Source organism: Mastigoproctus giganteus, chromosome 7 (genome assembly GCF_048544385.1).
Source record: "Mastigoproctus giganteus isolate SK-2022 chromosome 7, ASM4854438v1, whole genome shotgun sequence".
NCBI classification, from domain to species: Eukaryota; Metazoa; Arthropoda; class Arachnida; order Uropygi; family Thelyphonidae; genus Mastigoproctus; species Mastigoproctus giganteus.
The window spans coordinates 129,942,931-129,965,538 of record NC_143581.1 but is presented as its reverse complement, the minus strand read 5'-3'; the positions used below and the strand labels follow the sequence as shown (position 1 = coordinate 129,965,538).

The 22,608-nt window shown below is 35.1% G+C and overlaps 1 protein-coding gene across 4 annotated transcripts in view; it reads right to left on the bottom strand.

The window, feature by feature from the left end:
• LOC150083194 (protein Gawky-like) overlaps positions 1–22,608 on the bottom strand; it is a 295,134-nt gene that overhangs the window by 115,096 nt on the left and 157,430 nt on the right. For 3 of the 4 annotated variants that reach the window (XM_090377898.1, XM_090377900.1, XM_090377899.1), the window contains exons 6-7: positions 19,872–20,560; positions 14,812–14,886 (exon numbers count right to left, since the gene is read on the bottom strand). In XM_090377898.1, the coding sequence (XP_090234024.1) occupies positions 14,812–14,886; positions 19,872–20,560 (764 nt within the window). The remainder of the gene's footprint in view (positions 1–14,811; positions 14,887–19,871; positions 20,561–22,608) is intronic. The other variant, XM_090377901.1, reaches the window with a different exon arrangement.

The window sequence follows — 22,608 nt, the reverse complement described above, 5'->3', positions numbered from 1 at the left end:
TAGAAAGGCCAAATTGCTTTCAATGCAGCTGTTAATGTATTCTTTGGATTGAACTTGCTCTCGTGTCAGTTTAGTATTTTACCTATGTATTTGAAGGCCGCTTATCAAAAAGTCACATTCTCGATCTCATTACCTTCATTGCTACGTAAAGGAGATATGGAGTAACACTGCTTCAGTCAGAGAGTGAGCTCGCTCGTTTCCATCACGAATGGAGTCAAATAAATTCTCTCTGAATGTTATGAACTGTCCAAGATAAATTTTGGGAAAGGATAGTTCCTCTGCATGCTTGTCAAAAGCATGCGTAAAGGAGATATGGAGTAACACTGCTTCAGTCAGAGAGTGAGCTCGCTCGTTTCCATCACGAATGGAGTCACAAATAAATTCTCTCTGAATGTTATGAACTGTCCAAGATAAATTTTGGGAAAGGATAGTTCCTCTGCATGCTTGTCAAAAGCATGCAGAGGAACACCATGCAGAATGTACTGTGCAGTACATTAATTTCTCCTGGGATGATTCTAAGATATTTACACCATCACTCTACAATGAGACCTTCCTCAATTGGAACCACTTTGCTTGTTATCTTTAGCCAAATTAATTGCCATGTGACTGCTTTCAAAGAATGACTGATCTACTGTGATTTGATGCAATCAATAGAGAGGTGTGTCAAGCAAATGGTGAAGCCACGCTTTGATCGTCAATCTCCCTTGGCGGTGATGGACCATCGTGTTGACTGAAACATGCACATTATCTGCATGTACGGTAAGCAAAGAGAAATGAGCCTCTGTCACTAAATCCAACTTCGGTAAATGCAATGGAATTTCTGGGTGGACAAAGCTGTTCAATAGCACTGGAATGGTGTTGTTCTTAAGTGATCCTCTACAGCTTTAAACACACAAGGATCCCATCAAAGTCAACGTCGGCAAATGCAGTGTATATCAATGGTGTATCTTTTAGCAGCTGGTTTCTTTGTGTCGTTTTCAAACCATAAATGTAGCATACAGAACAGAAATAATTTTTCATAAATCTCCTTTCAAACTCTTGATACATGTTCTTATGTAGATAGTAGTTGGCTTAAGGAAAAGGAGCTTGTTCAATTAAACTCATTACGCAATTGGAGAAATGTTCCCTTGTACATAATACTCACTCTGGGTACATCATTGTTAGATGGAGTGGCAGCATTACTGGTTGAAGACACTGTTAAATCCAACACTCGATTTTCTGTTTTTTTTTAAGCAATGTCTAATCTTTTCTATTCTCACGAACTCACTGCTACCTTCATCTGTATTTTCTTAGGTCTTTCACTTTCATTCTTGCTTGATACTCTCGAGAATGCTCTGCAGTTTACTTCGGTATTGTTGAACACCTTTTCCAAAATTATTGATGTGAAAACTTCTATTGCGGCACCTAACAATGTAATGTAATGTAATGAAAATGGGGGGACAAAAAAAGAAATTGTTGACAAACACTTGTCAGATGGGCAATTAAATTAGGCTATTTATTAGCTTGGGTTTCACTAACCTCTAAGCCAAGCCAAGTACGTTTTCACACAAAATAAAACCTCTTTCGTGCTTACAAGGTGCACATGCTTTTTTTGTTTTATTGTGACCACCCTAGAAGCTGTAGCAGTTAGTATTGCAGTGGGTATTTCAGTTATTCTTGTTTCATTTACAATGCAGTTCAACGAAATTTGAAAGAATAGTGTTTGAATTTTGTAAATCGGTTCGCTAGAACTCGAGAAATCATACTGATCACGAAAAATGTCACGCTCTCTAATCATACTATTGAGCTTAGCACAGCCTAGTGGGGGAGCATGGGCAGGGACTCTGGTGGAAGCCATAGATGATGTCACTTCTGTGGCACATTTTCATGACGGATCAGATTTACTCGGTTGTAGGCACCAAGGATATTTCATAACAAAAATATTCTCCTTTGAATTGAAACAAAAGAGCTGTTCTTTAAATTTTCAGACAAAAAAAAAAAAACTTTATTACTCAACTGTAAGTCATACCAAACTTCTCCATAAGTTAGACAAATAAGATAATTTTTTTGACTGTCACAGCTTATGTATAACGAATATGGAGCATGGAATAATTGTTTAAAAAACAGAACACCACTTAATTTTGAATAAAGTTGTTTGAACAAAGAATAGATCTGACAGCAGACAAGTGGAAATTATACTTATCTCAAGAAAAAAATATATGCAGGTTGTTCTATAAACAACTCGGGTGATCTTTATTTTGGTTCCCTTGATTTGTTTATTGTGTTAAGCTTTGTCTTCTGAGAGAAGAATATTAGAAGAATTTCTGAACTATCTTGATGCAAAGAAAGTCTCAGATCCTGATGGCATTTCTCCACTTCTCTCTGCTTTTTTATACCTTCTTATTCTGCAGATGTTTCTCTTCTGCTAAGAAATTTGCTCATATCCAGCCAGTTACTAGAAGGCAACAAATACTGCCTGTACAATTATCAATTCACTGCATTTATCTCTGCTCTTCCCAAAGATTGCCATTCATCAATTGCCAATTACCATGAAACCTTCCATCTGATGAAAGATCACTGATAAGAAATCTACCAGTCAAGCCACTTGTGTGACATACTAGTTTATAGTGTGGTAACTGGAAAATGGGATTGATGTTATGAAATGAGTGCCGATGCTTCCATCTACTAGAAATAGATAAGTGAATGGGTAATTGTTCCTCAAGCACTGCAGTCAGGGTCAGTGGAAACTGCCACCATTTCAGAATGTAGCGTGAGATGAACTGCACATTTCTCTTGTGTCTGTGTTGTGGAGGGGCAATGGGGGAAAGATCAAACATCAAGTTGTGTTTGACTGGGAAAAAGTGCCATGGAAAAGTTTCAAATGATGAAGCAAGTGTATGGAGAGAAATGTCTGTTTTGTGCACGTGTGTTCAAGTGGCATAAATGTTTTTCCCATGGAAGAGAAAGAATCACCAAAAGACAGTGAACATCTGGGCCCAGCAAAAAATGGTTCGAACACCACAGTTGATTGAAAGATAATGGAATTGTGCACAAAGAGTTTGTGCCCAATGGCACAAAAGTGTTACTGCTGCCTTATCTGGACATTTTTAAACATTCGTTGCAGAAAATCCATTGTGTGCAGCCTCAAGTATGGAGAAAATGGCAGTTGGTCCCTCTTTCACAACAACACACCAAGCCACAAGGCTATCACATTCTTCGAGAGTTTTTGGCTAGCAAAAAGAGTCTGCATACTGTTGCGCCCACCGTATTCACCAGACTTAGCCACGTACAACTTCTTTTTGTTCCCGATGCTCAAGGCACAGCTGAAAAGCTGTTATTTTGATGATAACACCATTCAAAGAGCTGTGACACAAACGTTGAACATTATACCAGTCATTCCAGTTGCTTTGTAATCATTGCATGCAGTTGTTTGTTTGTTATTTGGAGCATTAGAACTAAGGCCATATTGCTCCGGGATATGCGGTGGTCATTCCCTGACCTTTCTGCATCCTCCGTATTTGGTGGTGACGGGCTCGAACCCCGGTCTAATCAAGAAGAATGTGCTACGCACTGCTGCTCCTTCCCACCTGGCTACAGAGGTGCCATTGTATGCAGTGTGTGGATGCGGGAGAAAGTTACTCTAAACAAACCAAGGTTAGTTCACTGATTTACGGGATCATTATTTTTTTCTAGAATTAGTCTCGTTTTCCGATTGCTGCATTGTGTATTACTCATTACTCATCTACAATTTGATGGAAGAGAAGAGATCAAAAACGTTCGCTACATAGAAAAATTCGCTATATGGAAGTTTGGAAAAGGGTGCCATTCTGGAGCACCATAAAATTATCTTCAATTGGATTCTAAATTATAATTTGTTAATAATATTGTAACTTTTGGCTTGTTCTAAATTATTTTAGGAACATTTCCTTCTGCACTGCCTTTTCTCCCCCCCTTATATTACCTTATGATATATGGTTTTATTTTATTTTTGCTCATTTGGTTGGCCATGCTACTGGCATTGAATTATTTATTTTGTATTTTAAGCAATATGCGGTGGTTCAGGCATTAATGCTGCTCCGATGATTGCTATTCTTATTAATTTTAATTTTCTCCACTTTTTTAACATTATAATGTCAATTTATTTTACAAGGTAGTGGGCGAGTCGGTTAGTTAAAGCACGCTCATATTGCCCTCTATATTCTAATTTCTGTTATATATTTCGGTTCAACAGTTACTGTCAGTTGTACTGTGTTGCCATGCGAGTGCTATATTCTGTTATAATTTCTCACTGCACAAGGTTTGTTTGTTGTTTTGTTGTTTTTAGGAGCATTAGCAACTAAGGCCATATTGCTCCGGGAATATGCGGTGGCCATTCCTTGATCTTTCTGCATCCTCCGTATTTGGTGGTGACGGGCTCGAACCCTGGTCTAATCAAGAAGCGTGTGCTATGCACTGTTGCTCCTTCCCACCTGGCTACGGAGGCGTCACTGCACAAGGACCACCAATATTCAAATCCATTGCATCTGTAGATCAATTAGTGTATTGGTTAGTGTACAGATACTTGTGTGTATGCCTGGATTTGTCTAATGTTCAAAATGCAGCGATTCCCTGACCATTACTGGCCCTGTAATTCTCTGTCGAGATGGGGCATAATGATCAATCTTTCATTTTGTTAATGATTTTATTTGGTCCAGTATTGTAGTTGGCTTTTGTTTCATTTTTAAGTGATATTTCACATAATTTGGAAAACGGTGCCATTCTGGGGGCACCATTAAATTACCTTCAATTGGATTGTAAATTATAATTTGTTACATAATATTGTAACTTTTGGCTTGTTCTAAATTATTTTAGGAACGTTTCCTTCTGCACTACCTTTTCTCCTTCCCTCCCCCCTTTTATATTACCTTATGATATATGGTTCATTTTATTTTCGCTAATTTGGTTTGCCATGCTACTGGCATTGAATTAATTATTTTATTTTGTATTTTAAACAATATGCGGCGGTTCAGGCATTAATGCTGCCCCATCCGGATTAAACGCTAACCACATTAGTGAAGCAAAAGATAGTCCTAAAAGGAAAAAACTTAGAAATTTAATATAATGATCTAGGAAAATTTAATTGATTTTTTTTTTATGAAAAACCCCAAACACGAAAGGTATCAAAACCTATAGTACTTAGTACCGTGCGTGGGTTGAAGGAGAAGTATGGGGGGAGGGGGGATGCTGGAAACTTTACTCTAGAGACTAAACATGGGTTTCACCACCACCTTTATTTAAAAACTATAAAAAGACAATATATTTATCCATCAATAGATGGATAAATGTATTGTCTTTTGTCTTTTTATACATTTATTAGGTGGCGACTGTATCACATGCCACTTGATCATTGCTGTGAATACCACTTATATACAGCTTCTCCCGGCAACATTTCTTTTGGCTTTTTTAATGTCTGTTTATTTAATACACTGCTTTTATCACTCCACATTGAATTTTAACACAAATGCCTTTATAGATTCTTTTTGATTTTTAATGTTTTAATAGTCTGTTGGCGACACTAAAATTCTTCAGCATCCCCCCCCCCCCCTCCCAGGAACACCATTTTTAAGTTGTTCTATCACTTTTAGCTTGTTAATGATAGTAACGTATTTTCTTTTTAAATTCTTTAGACCACAAAATTATATAAAATATGTTAACTTATGTACATATGTATGTACATACAAAAAAGTATGGAAATGAAGTGATATAAACAATAACATCCGTCCAACTCAGTGTCAACAATGATACTAAACAACGTGCAAGGAAATGTAATATATATTCTCTCTTTGCATAGAGAGAGAGAGCGACTCATCTGCTTTGCTAAATCCTGTCTTTCAAAGTACTCAACTGTGAACAGAATTTTTCATATTTTGATCCAGATTAGCAAGTGTTTACTGTGTATATATACATCCCCCCCACTCCTGGGCAATTAGATTATTTAGTTTGAAATAACTAAAATATCATTGATTAGTGGCATTAATTACACAAAAATAATTTTGCGTAATTAATATACTCCACAATGACCATATAAGGGTAGAGGAGTTCACAAGACAGCATTACAAAAACGCTAATGCTGCTATGATCATGAATTTTTTTGAAATTCTATTATAATATGCAGTACACAAAGAATTTTTTTTTTTTGGAAAAAAAATTATACAATCATATTTTTTTCATATTTTCATATTTTTGTGTTCATATTTCTTTCTCTGCAAAAAAAAGTGGTTGCTAAGGTTTCAATTTCCCAACATATTTCTGAAAGTTAAGATTTGCTATTGGAGATATTTACAAGGTCAAAGACACATAAAGGTGCGATGATATCATTTTCAAAAAAAACTATTATATGCGACTAACAAGATTTCTTATGTAGTTGCTAATAAATGAATTTCCTTGACAGTGACAAGACTGGATGAGAATTAAATCTCTTCAATGACAAGCCCTGCAATGAACCGAGAGAAATTGACAGACATAATATATTTCTGGTGGTAGCTTGTTGTAATCCAAGGCTGCCCTATAGTGTGTAACCCTGAAATATGTTTGGAGATTGTAGTATCTGGGAAGATCCCAGACAGTTCTGACTTAGAACCATCTTTAGGTTGGCAAGAAGTCAGAACATTCAGCTTAGCATGAAGAGTAGAACTGCAGGTATACAGAACATGGAGTGTCAACTTTCTGCCAGTAGTTAAGGGAGAAGGCAAAGCTGGAAAATAAGCTTGACAAGATGGGGGGGGTGTGTTGCCTTGGTGATGGTGCAACTTTGTCTACCATGACATGTAAATCTCTGATTAGTTCTTGATACAAAGACTAAAATGTGGGTAGGCAGCGGGGCTGAAGTGGAGGGTATATACCCTCTGGTTTTTGAAAGGCTTGGAGAGGGGGGGGAAAAAAAAAAAACTCAAATATTAAGATATTTACTGAAAATAAATTTATTAGAATTCGATTCTTAGGCAATACTTAGTTTTATTATTTTATTATATATATATATATATATATATATATATATATATATAAGTAAATATGACACACACTAGAATTTGATCAATAAGCACAGTATACTTTCTGCATACATAACATTCACAGAGTACACCTGCTAATTTTATGAGATTTTTATGTAGTTGCTAATAAACGAATTTCCTTGACAGTGACAAGACTGGATGAGAATTAAATCTGATTAGTTCTTGATTTTCCCAGTGTGGCTCAAAAACGTATGCCAATATAATTTGGTTATAATTTGGTCAATAATAATAAAGCATACCATAAAAATAGCTATTTCCGCCAAAGTGATAAAGATGGCTCATTTGTCATCTTTATCACATACAGGCTTTGGACACAGGATGTTCCAAGTATCACCTGATGATGGATGAGATCCAGCCATTGAAATACCATTTCTGACTAATGCATATACCTGGATATGCATTAGCCAGAAATGCATATCCAGGTATATGCATTTCTATATCCACACAAACTAGATTAATTATATACATAATTAATTTAGTTTGGATCACCCAAGTGCATAATAGAGGCATAATAAGGTGCAACAGTGTATCCCAATAACTTCAGGAGAATGCTCACAGCATATTCAAGCCTCTCATGCATTTAAGTTGTTGACAGGTATGTCATAGAAAGATCAAATTTTTGTCAAATGTGAGCCCCAAAAATCTGGTCTCGGTTATTACTGGGATGGAATTTTATCCAAGCACCTCAATCCAAGGTTCAGGATTTTTTTGTGGCAAAAATGAATGAAAATGGTATTTTGTAGAAAGAAGCTGAAGCCATTAGTCACTACCCAAGAGTTAAAGTGATCATAGAATGTTAACATTCAGGGACTTGAATAATTTCAGGGAGTACCCCAAGAATCTTAAAACTGATCCTTTGGGTACACCCTCCTCTCTGCAAAAGGGCCAAGAGAGAGGGTATATGCTACATGAACTTGGAAAATTTGTTGGAATAAAAAGTTCTTAATAAAAACAGGGAGGGACCTCTGAGAGAGAGAGAGAGAGAGAGAGAGAGAGAGAGAGAGAGAGAGGCTGTAAAGATTGTTTAAAGTGACAATCTACAAGTTGTGTCATACACTTCATGTCGAAGAATGCAGACACCAGGTGTTCTCATTTTAAGAATGAATCTTGAACAGATGTTTCCAGTTGAATTAAATGAACCTGTTCCTTTTGAAACTGCACTGCACAATATAGAGGAGATAATTAGCCTTCAAATACTATATAAGATGGACATGGATCATTCTCTCCAGGATTTTACATGAAGAACTAGTCAGAGTGATAATTTGTAGGGAATTTGGAATCTTTTTCTGGCTTAGGACAAGCAAGGATGGTTGCCAGAAGCCAGGAATCTGGAAACTACTCTTCAAGAAAGATTCTATTACACAGAAAGAGAAGGCAATTCGTGGATTTGGTGATACAAGTGATCATCCCATTGCCGTGGCTAGATGTTTGTGCAAAATCCTAGATAATGGTCAATGCCCATTCTGTATGATATTTGGAGGCAAATGACTTTCTCCCCAATGTTTAATCATATTGTAATGCATGTTAGCACTTTGTTAGTAAAAGTCGGAGCTGTTTTTAGGCTCTTCTATGGTAAATGGCCCTTTATAAGGATGAAAATCTGTATATTTGAAGTTAAGTGCCCCCCCCCTCTCTCTCTCAGGAGAAGGAACTTTGAGTAAGATGTTGCAGAAATGGTAGAAAATATTTTTCCAATAGTACTGACTACTGTAGTTTTCTTCAATACTGAATCTGTTATACTCCAGGAGCGAAGGGCATGGTGTGTATTTTCCTTTCAATTCCTGAACCATGTCCACAACTGCCCCATAGTACTAGTCAAATGGGTAATAGCAAATGTAAAGTAGATCCATTATTCCTTTTGGCTCTCGTGGTGAATACATGTTTAAAGGCTAAGGGATTTAACCATAGTAAAATATCTTTGGAATATCTCCAAACTTTGTTTTGAGCCTTTTTTGCTGCTGGGCATTCCACCATGGTATGGGAAATGGTAGAAACTGGGTAATTTCTTCCGAATTGTAATTACAGCTGCATGGATAATATCTGTGATGCACCAGGAGCCTATCAGTGATGCAGGAAGGAATTCCAGTCAGCTTGATTAATCTTCCACTGGGATAGCCTAGAAGGAAGACAGCCACCCACTAATTAAGCAGGTTACCACAGGAAGTTCATTTCCATAACGGGTTCTTCTTCACTTTCCAAATAAATGAAGGAAGAAGGGGAGCATACAGAAAAATCAATAGCAGAAAACATATTGTAAGCATGTGGAAGAGGGTGTCAGTTCCCACATTTAGAAAGGAGAGGTTATTGGCATATACTCTATGACATGTCCCATTCCATTAATGCCAGTACAGTCTACTGAAAACCCTAAGAAATAAGACAGAAAAGGTAACTGCATAATGAGATCATCAATGTAAGGCAAACTGCTAAGTTATTATTAAGTGGCAAAGGTTGGAATGGGGTCTGGTTGCCAAAAATCACAGAAACTCCTCCATGGGCAGGTCCACCTTTTACTGTCTTTATGTAAGACAGTAATATTAGAAAAGTAAGGGTTTTCTTTTGCCTTCAGATATCTCTTGCAAGCAAAAACAAACTAGCCCATGCTTTTGCAGGGGAGGTGGGGGGGTCTTAATGCCAGAGTTTTGGGTGGAATCTATGACAATTCCACTGTAGGAATTTAGCCATTATTTGGGCTTACTGGATCCATCAATCAGCTACCAAAGTGCTGAAGGCTTCTTTTTCTCAGCTTTGGATGGGGGGAGGTGATGTTGTTCTGTGTCCATTTCTTAATCTTCAAGGAGTTCCAAGACTGCAATTGGTGTATCGATAAACATCGTCTATACATACTGCATAATGAAATAAACTTCTAGTCAGTTATTTCAATATGCCAACAAAGATTTCTCATGTCCAGCCTGCTCATCATTAACTTCAATTGGCATGCTTTCATTTTGAAATGAAAATACTATAATAATAAAAAAATTAAAAAATAAGATAGAATAGTGGGATTTTTTGGGTTGTTACAGAAACTTTGTTCATTCAAGTTAATTATAACAAATGCAAAACAGATTTAAGGGACCTACTGGACCCTGCTACACTGGTTGTTATCATAACATGTTAGGACATTAAAAAGATGGTCACTATAAAGAACTTCAACTGTATATAATTAGACATTGAGATAAAAATGGGCCTCATCTCCCCAAAAAAAATGTTCCATGGCCAGGCATCGTCCACTTCCATTCTGGCTAAAAACGTTAGAGTAAATGCCATTCAATTTTCAGGATCATCTCTTTGCAGCTGCTACTGGTGGTAACTGATCTTGTATGGATAATAGTGGATTAGTTTCCAAAGAATTTTCCACACAGTGGAATATGGGACATCCAAATTGCCTCACTACTCCCAGCAGCTGTATCCATCGATCGGTTGACGATAGCCGTTGCAACTTCCTCTGCTACCAGAGGTGAAACAGCCTTCCTTCCTCTTCCAGGCTTAACAAAGGACCCAGTTCCTTCAAATTTGTTAATAATACTTTAACTGCAGCAGCTGATAAAGGACCTTGATGTAAGTTACAATGTCAAAATTCACGCAGAGCAGCTGCTGCACTGCATCCTCCATTAACGTAAAACTTCACAATTAAAGCTCGATCAGGCAGAGTGAGATGCATTGTTAACAGTAAACTTAGAGAATATGCTTGCAGCATTCGACTTGTGCCTTTATAGCTCTGCTGCTGCTGGGAAGATTAAATTAACTCAGATTTATGCAAATTTTCTGCTCTCTCATGTGTGTTATTTTTTAGTTTGTATTTAAAACTTCAGTGCAATTTAATTTTTCATTTTTTTTTGTAAAGGGCACAAATAAAAATTTGAAATTTCATTAATGTTTGTGTTAGTTATTTATTTGTTGGTACTTTGTGGTGTCTTTCCTCTTGTACAGTGCCATATTATCTGCCCTATCGGCAGATTTTGGAACTAGAGTGGATTCCGGTTATTTGGACCACCGGTTAATCGGGGCAGCGTTTATTTGGGGCAAATCTTAAAAAACAGAAACCAATCGAGAAAATGGCCAGGTTTTACTTCGCTTAATTGGGACAGCATGCCGTTTAATTGGGGCAGGAGGCCGCAGCACTGGAGATTACCCTATGATTGTCCCTGACGGTACCACGTGGTTCGGTCAAAATTCTGGAGGTCACAACCATAAAACAATTAGCAGTCACCTGTTTATTGGGCTTTTCTGTTAGTGAAATTATCATAAACGGACAGTAAACTCGATCTTACTGAATTTGCAATAATACCAACAGCTGGAATTCTGTGGGTTATTATGGTGAAATGTGTTTACACTTCCATGAAATCTTCAATCATATAAAAAAATTAATTTTCAGATCTTCTCTTCATTCCTATTTTTAAAGCTTTATAACTCGTTACTTCGTTCTCACTTGCGCGTATTGTGTTACTGGCAATGTGTGTGTGCCATGTTCTTTGTTATTGATTGCTTATCTTTTTACTGTTTGTTTTAAATTTTAATCCCCACCCACAAATGTCAGTGAACAGAAATATCGACTAGTTTCTATGTACATATTACAGTACGTATTAATTATTCCAATTATCACGTAATTCTTCTGATTTTCACGTATCATTTAATTTTTTAATTGGTAAGGTAATAAAGGGTAAATTTGTGCTTAATATATGTTTGCTTTTATAGCCTGTGGATAATATTCCTCCTATTTTCGCTAATAAGAATCGGTTAGAATTAAAATTCAATTCACAAACGTGATCACAATGACCGGCGCTTACTGCACATTGTATAGTGAACGGTACTTTACTATGTTGAGTTCGCCGTAACGTGATTTGATTGTACAGTGAACCAATTGTAAGGGGGGGGGGGGGTACATTGTATTTTATTTTTATTTTTTATTTTTTTTTTTAACTATTTACGTGAAACTTCGGATAATTGGGGCAGCCACTTAATCTGGCCAAAATGCACTAGTCCCGATGTGTCCCAAATAACCGGAATGTACTGTGTATATATATATATATATATATATATATATATATATATGTGTGTGTATTTTTTTTTTTTTTTCCAAGGGATCATTCTACCCATGCCTTGAATAGTTTACTCACTAATTTTGGTGGCATTCCACTTATTACTTAGAGCTACAGAGAGCTCTGAATATGGATACTTTAATTATGGTCACCCTGTTTATGGCATCTTTAAATTTTACATCTCTATTCACTTGCCCCAGAACTGCATGCAGAATCAGAGAATTCATGTAGCTGCAACTTGCATTATGAATGTATGTGTAATCCGTTGAGAAAAGGGGGGGAGTTGATCACTAATGATACAAAATGTATCCTATCCCAACAGCTGTTGTGCATCTTCAAATTGCTGAATATATGTGCTTCAGAGAAAAAAAAATATTTTTGAACTGGAAGATTTAAGAAATCAACTATTCTTCTTAAGGAATTCATGAGGTATGTAAAATCTTCAATTTTTCACACATTAACAAAGCTTACTGTATTTTTATTTACAGTATTATTACTTTATGTATAATTGTACATACTTTGAGAGAGAGAGAGAGAGAGAGAGAGAGAGAGAGAGAGAGAGAGAGACCATATTTTGGAATATCTGTAGTTTAATAATTTGCATGTAATATATGCAAAAATGCAACAGTGCTCTCTTCTAGCACCACTGCTCATTCATTCAGTAAACTTTAACATGCCACTAAACTCCCCATGCTAATTGCAGCTATTTAAATTGGGCATTGAGAATTTGCACAAAGAGAAAGAATTCCTAGTGTTATAGTTAAAAATTTTTTTTTTCTTTCTAAACAGGAAATTTTCCCCTTTACTTTCAAATTGCACTGATGTCCTGAAAGGCAGAGGTGTTTTTTTTTTTTTTTTTTGTTATGCATTATTTATTTCAGTATATAGTTACATTTACTATTTTCCTTTGATGGTTAATCAAAAAGCACCTCCATGAATAGCAACCTACATAAATCTGCATGCATGTGCACACGCACACACAAAAGATTTAATTACACATAACCAAGATAAAATTTTGCAACCATAATCAAACTTTTTTTCAGACAATACCAAAAGCAGTTCATGCTTTTTGAAACAAAACTCCATGGTACAGTAAAACCTAACCAGGTTGTAGAGTACCATGAAATTTGACCTTAATTTTATATCATTTTAACATATGATATACCAACTTGTTCTTCCTTTAAAGTTCTGCCCATAATATTGGTAATAAGCATAACAGTAGTGACAAGTGTTGGGTTTTGCAACAAAAAGCTTCATTGTGCACTGATATTTTGTCTAGTAACCATTTGAATTTTTGTTTCAAATATATGTAATAAAATATTTTTTCCCCAAATTCACCTTCTAAAATCTGGGTGCTTCTTATTATCCAGAAAGTATAGTAATCCACCAAACTAAGAAAAACACTTAAGATAAAACAGGCAGTAAAATAGATGGGGAAAATAGAGATTAATTAAACAGATATTTGAAGTAAAAATGAATGGAAAAAGAAACAAAACAAAGAGAACAAAAGACTGATGGTGTTATCTAAATATCATTATGCTTGCTTTAATTGTAAATGTAATTCAAAGTACACAGTATCCTTGCCCAGTGGCAGGCAAAGCACACAGGGCTTATTTTAGCTAGAAGTAAGGAACTAACAGAATAGTATGGAATAAAATAAATGGAAGTCTGTTAGTCCAGAAAGACTGCACAGTATTATCAGTGACATGTAAACCCACTGGGTATTACAAATTTGGAGTGAAAAATTAACACAATAACAGTACTCTGTTTAATTTTGGTAAGAATGCTAATAGATATTGAATGCACCATGCTTTCAGAACACATAAAAATGTATTTTAAATGGAGCCATAAAACTAAATTGTTAATAAATAAAGCTTTTTAAACATGTTCGCAAAGTTTTTTTCTTTTTACTATTATTGGAGCAGATGCAAAAACCACTCTGCTTATAATCATAATCTACTTACACATACTGACTACATTAAGAGAAGCTTAAGTCAAGTAAAGTGTACATTTAATTTGTTATTAAAATGTTAGGAACCAATAATAACTATATGATTCCCAACATTTTTATCAAAAATACCTAAACATTTAATGCCATTTTGTAAAGGATTATTCAGCATAAGACCTCAAAAATATATTTGAACAATTATACCTAAAATATATTTTTAAAAAAAAAAAAAGCATCTGCCTGTTCTATAAAATACAGATTTAAATCATATTGCAAAAATAATGTTTAACTACAGGCAAGATTGAGAACTCTCAGATCAATTTTGAAAAAAACTGATTTTCATTGCTTTTGGCATCTCATCTTGCAAGTTAAATTGGCAATGGGTTCTCTGGCATTATGTGCTGCATGTGAATACAAACACCAAAATGGGTGTGGTGTAGGGGAAGGGAAATAGCACTGCATTAGAAATAAATAGCCTTATACAACCCTTTCTAAGGAAGTGCTTACTTGTTTGCATTACGGGATTGAGAAAATCATTAACAATTGCCTTGCAACATGAGATCAATGCCACTTAAAGGACCCTGTATTTCTTTCATATTTGACTGTTCTATTAAAAAAAACAAAACAGATTTAAGTCTCATAACAGAAATAAAATGTATAATAAGCTCGTGTGGACAAAATGGAAATGAACAGAATGTAGAAATCAAATTTCTAAATGTATGAAAATTATAGGAATAAAACAGGATTCTAAAAAAATATATCAAGAAATTATAAAAAAAAAACTTTTATGGTAAATTACCTTGAAACTCATATCTGCAAGTAGCCTGAACTGTTTGCTTGCCCAAATTAAGTCTCTTGTTAATGGTTTGCTTCCCTGTATTAAAAGAAAGCAGTATTGTTATTTGAAAACCAATTATATCCAAAGGAAGTTTTTCAGTTACAGAAAAACCTTGTTTTAACAGACTACACGAGGGAAGGCCTGTCTATTAAATCTGATTGTCCAATAAATGCAAAAGAAAAATATAGTTGCCAAAGGTCCTAGGAATGTTATGATGCCATTATGAAAAAAAAAGATGCAGAGTTTTGACTGATGGACTGACTACACAACCTGATGGAAAGTACAGCATCATGCTTCTTGTTGGCAATACTGAATGAAGTAGCAATCTAAGCCAAATCTTGCCCCAAACTTTCCCACCACATGTGAATTGGAGCTGTGGATTAGGTACAGTATTTCAACAAGTTGCTTCAAACTTTCATAAAAGAAAACAAAAATGCTTTATACGTTTTGTCTATCTGATTATGAGATACCGCATCAATAATTGAAAGCAAGGCCAGCCATATCATTAGCTGCAAGTTAAATTTGATTTATTATGAGCATACTTTAATAGTAAATACCATCAGACTGAAGCAGTTGCATCACCAAGTTCCCCCTCCGTGTTAAATCAAAGTTCTTTTCATCTCCATTTAATGTCACAATCTGACTTTTCTCAATTTTTGTATATACTTAAGTATCCATCTTAGAGAGTGACAAAATCTACATGAAATCTAGAACTCCCCCCCCTCAAGGAAATTACCACTAGCAAAGGCCTGTCTACGTTCACAATTAAACTACCTTTACATAAAATTCTACCACAATTTAACTGCTTTTACTCTGGGAATAACTGGAGAATGAAAATGTTCTTGTAGAAAAAGGAGAATGGCACTTCAAAATTAAAGTACGCCTCCTCCCCACTTCCTCTCCAGAAAATAAACTCACTGGAAATTCAGTTATTTTAAAAGATATCACTGCCAGTTGGTAAGCCTCAAAAATCTGTCAATGATTTCTCATTTTATTTACTGATTTAGCATTTATTCATTCTTGTTATCAATTTTTATGAGCCAAGTAGTTTAATACTAGAGCAAGACTAATCTTACTGAACCAATTACAATTCTTTTGAATTCCTATTCCACCAATGATTTTAAGTCTTCCATGAAATAAATTAAATACAAACTGTTTCAAACCAACATTCTTAAAACTGGAAATCTTTTAAATCCTTTTACATGCCTGGCAAACTCTACAATTGAAAATCTTAAAAAAATAATAATAATAATAAAAAAAATAAAATAAATAAATAAAAAACCCACAGAACAGTATTTTAAGGTTATCCATTCTGTTGGTATTGTTAAATGCTTTGCCATGCTATAAGAGTGAATATTGAACTTTAAATAAATATGCTGGAACAATTTCTCATTTACAACTTTAGAGAAAGTTGAGTTCCAATATGCTCTCTATATGATTAACAGAAAAGGAAAATACGATGTAATTGATTTATTGCAGAAGTTGGTAAAAGGCTAATTGTGAGAATGATTCAATTCCCTTTCATACACCACCATATGATCTGTTTTTGTGAGGCTATTGTAAAACTCTCCTAAACAAAAATAAGCCAAAACAATTCAGATGGGCTATAAGAATGTGACTGACATGAAGTAGTAAAATCAAGAAGGAAACATTATTACCAAAATAAAATGGTGCTAGCTCACTATAAAAGTAGGTCATTTTCCATAAATGGCTTTTAGGCTTTTCCAAGCAAATGACACTAGATAAATTACCGAACTATATTGTACTTTTGCATATAATACAATTCCTCATGGCTACAATATATTTAATTGTCCTATGGCAGCAACAGCATATGATGCAAGGAGAAAGCTTATACAACTTCAGCAAAAAAAAAAAAAAAAAAAACCCTACCTATATCAACTATCCATTCCCTCTATAATTTGCCTAATACTTCCTGAAATTTATTTAAAATACTGATTCTTACTGCAAACAGATTGGAAGTTTGTTCCAAAAATTTGTTTATGATTTGGCTGAAAGCTAATTTTAACACCACCTATAACAATCCTTTTACAATTAAAATTTATGTCCTCTGATGTTGGCATCCAATAAACAGTAATGATGCTAAGAGCATTTAGTTTACTCGATCTATCTAAAACTTTAAACACTTTAATCATGTCTCCTTGCAAGTCCTATTTCCCAGACAATACAGTTTACAGAACTGAAGTCATTCTTGGTAAAGGTAACCTTTTGGCCCCAGACTAATTCTAAGTGCTCTGCACCTGATCCATCAGATTCACATACCTTCTAAAATGAGGCATCCTGATCTGTATGCAGTACTCAAGATGCAGTCTAATCATTGCCTTTATACAAGAGGATAATCACTTCCTTGTTCCTGCTGGAAAAATTCCTGTATGTTACTGACAGAATACCAATTCTTAGAGAATTTCACGTCAGACTGTGTAATTAGCACTGTGTTTTATTCTCAACTACCATGAATGTAGTACTACTGAAATAGTTCATTATTCTGAGGTTACTACCTACATCGCGCATTTATCGATGTTAAACTGCAATTGTCACTTCTCAAACTTAGTCTAGTTTCCTCTAGGTCTTGTAGTAGTGGTATACCTTGATTCCTGTCATCAACTACCTGCCAACCTTTGTATAATCAGCAAACTTTGACATTAAACTTGATATATCTTCATCAATATTGTTAATAAATACTGAAAACAGCAATGGGCCCAGCACTGAACCCCAAGGAATTTCTCTAAAAACATTACTCCACAAAGTGGCCATTAAGACCACTATCTCCTGTCACACATCTTATCTGTAGCAGCAACATGTCCCTAATGCCATACTCCAATTTGTATAGCAGTCTTTCATGTGGAACAGTCAAAAGCTTTACCATAATCTAATACATATGTTTAAATTATTTTTTGCATTCAGTTCCTTTGTTCCTAAGCTATAGTAGCTAATAAGATTGGTCAGAGGAGATCTCCCCTTAACAAATCTCTGATGTGACTGCCGTATAACTATATTCCTCTCAAGATAATCACACATTACTTCTCTGATCACCGACCCCATTATTTTTCCTGGAAGAGTAGTCAAATATACAGGTCTATATTTGTTTACTTTACTCTTTCATCTTCTTTGTGAAGAGGAGAGACATTTGCACATCTCCAATCTGTATGGCCCTCCCTTGCATCCTAGGATGCTTTCATAATTATGGCTAAAGATCTGGTTACTGCTTCTTTTAATAAAGTGGCACAGAACTGTGATCCACGGACAACCAGTATGCATAGCAATGGTCTAGCTGAAGCTAGAAGGAACAGGACATAAAACCATTCTCATCTCTGAAACTTTGCACTGGAAGGAGAACTCAGCAAAAGAAGTGCTCTTTGTCTATATAAATTCTTGCAACATAAATAATTTAATTTCTTTAATTCTCTTAATTTAATTTCCTAAAAAACTTGTAAATGCATTGGGTTCAAACTATAAAAGTGATAAAAATATAACTACAACCAGTCTCATGTGTTTTGTAATGAAAGTCTTAATTGACTTGAAATGAAATGGTGGTAATTTGGCACCAAAGGCTTTGACAGCCAAGATGTGTCAATAATAAACTTGTATTGAAATTATCAGCAGTTGTATTATGAAAATTACAATGTATGTTAGAAGAAGAAAAAAAAAGAAAAAAAAAAAAGAAAAAGTGAACATTTTTGAAATCAGTGTATAAAGCTGGTTCAGAAGTGCTTAAATCTTTGATGGAAGGAAAAAACATAAGAAATAATTAACACCTATTAAACTGAATTGTTTTGCAATGAATACAATGCACCCTGCAGCTTTATAACCAAGGCATTATATAAAACTGAAACAAAAAGATTTCAGAGTCAACATTCTGGATGCCTGCCACTTGTGTACTACCTGTGGTCTTGTAACATTATCAATGGAAGGGGAGAATTTTTTTTTTTTTTTCTTCAAACTGGATTTTGTTCTGTTCCAATGTCTGAACCTTATAACGAAAACAAAATGGAGCTAACATTTGGTGAAATGTTCAGACATTTTCACCTTCATTAAATGAATATGTAACAATGGATGAAAGTGCTCTGCACAGATGCTGATGGACAGCGACATTGTATAAATTGTGTGACCTACAAGTTCTGCAGGTAACAGAAGTGGTGATGATGACTACGCCAAAAATAAATTTAAAGTTTTATCAGTTCCTAGTGTGTGGATATTCATTCAATTGAGCAAGACGCATCATTACTTGGAGGTGGTTATCTGAGCAGCTCATCAATTAGAACAGCTTGTTGAGAATAAATTCTTAAAAAATTCTGTACAAAAGAAAATTATACTTCTTTTAAAAGAATTCAATTAAGCTATGTGAACAAATCGTATGTGTAAGTAAAATATGACTGTGTTACTTTTCCACCTCTAATGTTTTTCTTTATTTTTTTCCCCTTAGAAAATTCAGTTTACACAATAAAAGAGAAGAAAAGAAAAAGAAAGAAATACTCCTTATATAAAATATACATTACTGATAGTTAAAACTAAATCAGCTAACATATGAATACCTAGAAATCAATCTACAGAGGCTGTAGAATCCAAAAAAGTGATTATGAACATTATACTGTCAAATCTAAACATTTATTTACTACAAGTCATGTCTTGAACTCATTAATAATGGTGGCCTTGCAAATCAATAGTCAGAAAATCAAATGTTAACTTTGAACAATTTACAAATGTACAACCTTCAAGTAAACAATACACAGCATTGAGGGTTCAGTCAGGAACTTAAGTAGTTTTCTGTTCATATTATTTATTATTACTACAAACCATTTTCTTTTTATATTTATTTTTTACTCTATTTCTATATTCAACTATAGATACAGAATAAATTAATAAGCCACCAACATTCCTTATTTTCATATCAGGAGCCTAATTAAGATAAACTGACATGTGGCTTTTCTATCTTTAATTTTCAAGAATTTAATGAAAATTAAGTCTGGATGTATACATAAAATAAAATAGAATATTTCACTTACCTGCTTAGTAGGTCCTCCCCATGTGCTTGTATCAATTTGACCATCTCCCCAGCTGGAACTTGGTCCCTTTGGTTTGGCACCCCAATAAGCAGACATAGGACTAGTTGGTTCTCCCCAAACTCCACTAAAGGCACTTCCAGGTGTATTGGGAGTGCCAGGTACACTCTTAATCTGAGTAGGAGTGTGTGGATCTTCCCAACTACCTAATCCTGGAGAATCACGATGAGGTGGCATATCTGTCCAACTTGTACCTCTATTTAAAGGAGGTGGCTTCCCCCACATTGTTGTTCCCATGTCTGGTTTATTATTAGATGTAGCTCCAGATGGCAATCTTATCATCCCTGGGCCAGTAGGGGGCATTCCTGAGGCTCCACTTCCTACAGACACAGATGGCATTACTACACCCACAGGAGGATTTCCACCACTTACACTACTATTAATTATTGGTTTAGCAGCAGGCATATCCTTCCAGTGAGATACTTTTCCCTGCCTCATAGGATTTCCCCATACAGCTGTACCATCATCATAATTTGGTACTGGACGGCGTGCTGTAGGAGGCGATGGTTCCTCCCACCCTGTAGGCTGAATATCCTTTTTGGGTGTAGACACTGGTGACCATGTGCCAATAGTACGTGGTTTGTTCACGGGAGGTGTCCACACAGAAGTTCCATTATCTGGAGTGCCAGAATCTGTCCAAAAAATATATAAATAAGTTCTACTTTACTTTTAAAACACTATAATTTTACATCAAAATTACAGTACTGATACCAGGATTACTCAACTGCACAATTAAAAAAAAAAACAAAAAAAAAACATTGCTAGTTGAAACTAAAATGTGCAAAACATGAGCACAGTTAGTAAATAAAACATTAGCTTTAAACAATTTACAAATGAACAGCCTTCCAGTAAAATAAACAATACATAAAATTAGCAAACATTTTAAATTTATGAAATGTCATACTAAATTTATGAAATGTCATGATAGTAAATGTAATTTATTTCACTGTCTTTACTGTCCACAGGTTCAAAAATCATTGAAGGATAAATCAGTTTGCACAATAACATGGCCTGGAAACAGTCCAGACTTCAATCCAATTAAAAATTGTCGGGACAAAAATGGATATTTTAGTAATGCAAAAGAAACCAAAACACTCAGAGAACTGCAGGAGACATTAATCCATGTTTGGTACCATGACATTTCCCAATACTCTCGCAATCTTATCCAATCAATGCCATAATGATGCGCAGCAGTCATCAAAACAAGGTATAATGAAATATTAGCGTGAAATGAGCTATCAGTCTATAGTTGCATGGATTTGTCTGATCTTTTCCAGGTTTTGGAAAAGCGAGAACTGCTGAATAACATCATGAACAAGGATAGCAGCTTTTGGAGAAGATCCAATTCAGAAAAAGGAATAGAGAATTTAATGCCTTTATGTTTTGGCATTGCAACACAAGGTAGTAAATTCCATCAGGACCTGATGCCCCATTTGTTGATGTATAGAGCATCCTGTTGCACCAAAATTGTAAAGGATTGATTATATCAAAGTGATAGTCTTGCGCTGAAATTTAATTTGGATTGCTCAGCACTTGTTTTATGTTGCTGAAAAGATGGTTTGTATGCAGATATATCTAAGATTTGTGCAAAATTTTCTGCCAGAGCATTAGCTATTTCAACTGGAGTTGATAAGTCTTGCCCAGTCCATCTCAGTATTGGAGAGGATGATGGCAGAAATCTACCATTCGTTTTTTTTTTTTTTTTTTTATCTTATTCCAGATTAATCTGCTGTTGATATTCTTTGTTATAGTAGAGGAAAACCGAATCCAAGAATTTTTTTAACCTTTTTCTTTACAAAAGATGCTTTAAGGTTTTTTTCAAATTTATAAGATTCTCAGCTATTGGGTGTTTACAAGACAGGTTTCATGCCTGATTTGTCTCTTTTTTGGCAAGCTAGCACTTATCACTCCACCATCAATTAGCATGTTTAAAAGAACCAGTACAAATTTTGGGTATGGCTTCCGTTGCAGCATTTAGAATCTGCACTTTGATGTATTGTGTGGCATCATTGTTGAGTATTTGATGATTTCATCATCTAATGATATATTTGAAGCAAATAACTTCCGATCAGCCTTGGAAAATTTTCATTTTAAGTGGGTATTATTTGCCTGAGGCAAATAATAGTTTATCGGATAATGGTCACTGTTTAGCGGATTGTCCAGCGAATGAGTGGATACAATGTTGGAGAGCAGATTAAGTCTATAGCTGTTGTTATAGTTGAGAAATGAATGTAAATATCAGTAGCAGTATTCTCTCTCAGATCTCAACAGATGGTCTGAAAGTGATCAACAATGGTGTTAGATTATGTTTGTCAAGCAGTGATTCCAGAAGTTTTCCCCATCTGCCTGTATGTGGGGAGCCCCAGAGTGGATGGCATGTATTAAAATCCCCTAAAAGGGAGGTGGAATCTGTAAATTATACTTGTAATGACCTAGAATAACTTCTAGGTCATTACAAGTATAATCTTTGTTTTGTGATATTCAGATTGAAACTATTGTTAATGATTCCTAAGGGGAGACATATTGCTACTGCTTCTAAGGTCTGCAGTGGAATGTGTTTATTAGAGATTGAGTTTACAAGAATGGCTATACCTCCATGCACAGTATTATCGTTATTTCAATTATGTTGATATACAGAATAGTTCTTGATTATTGGTATTACTTGTAGAGGAAGATTACT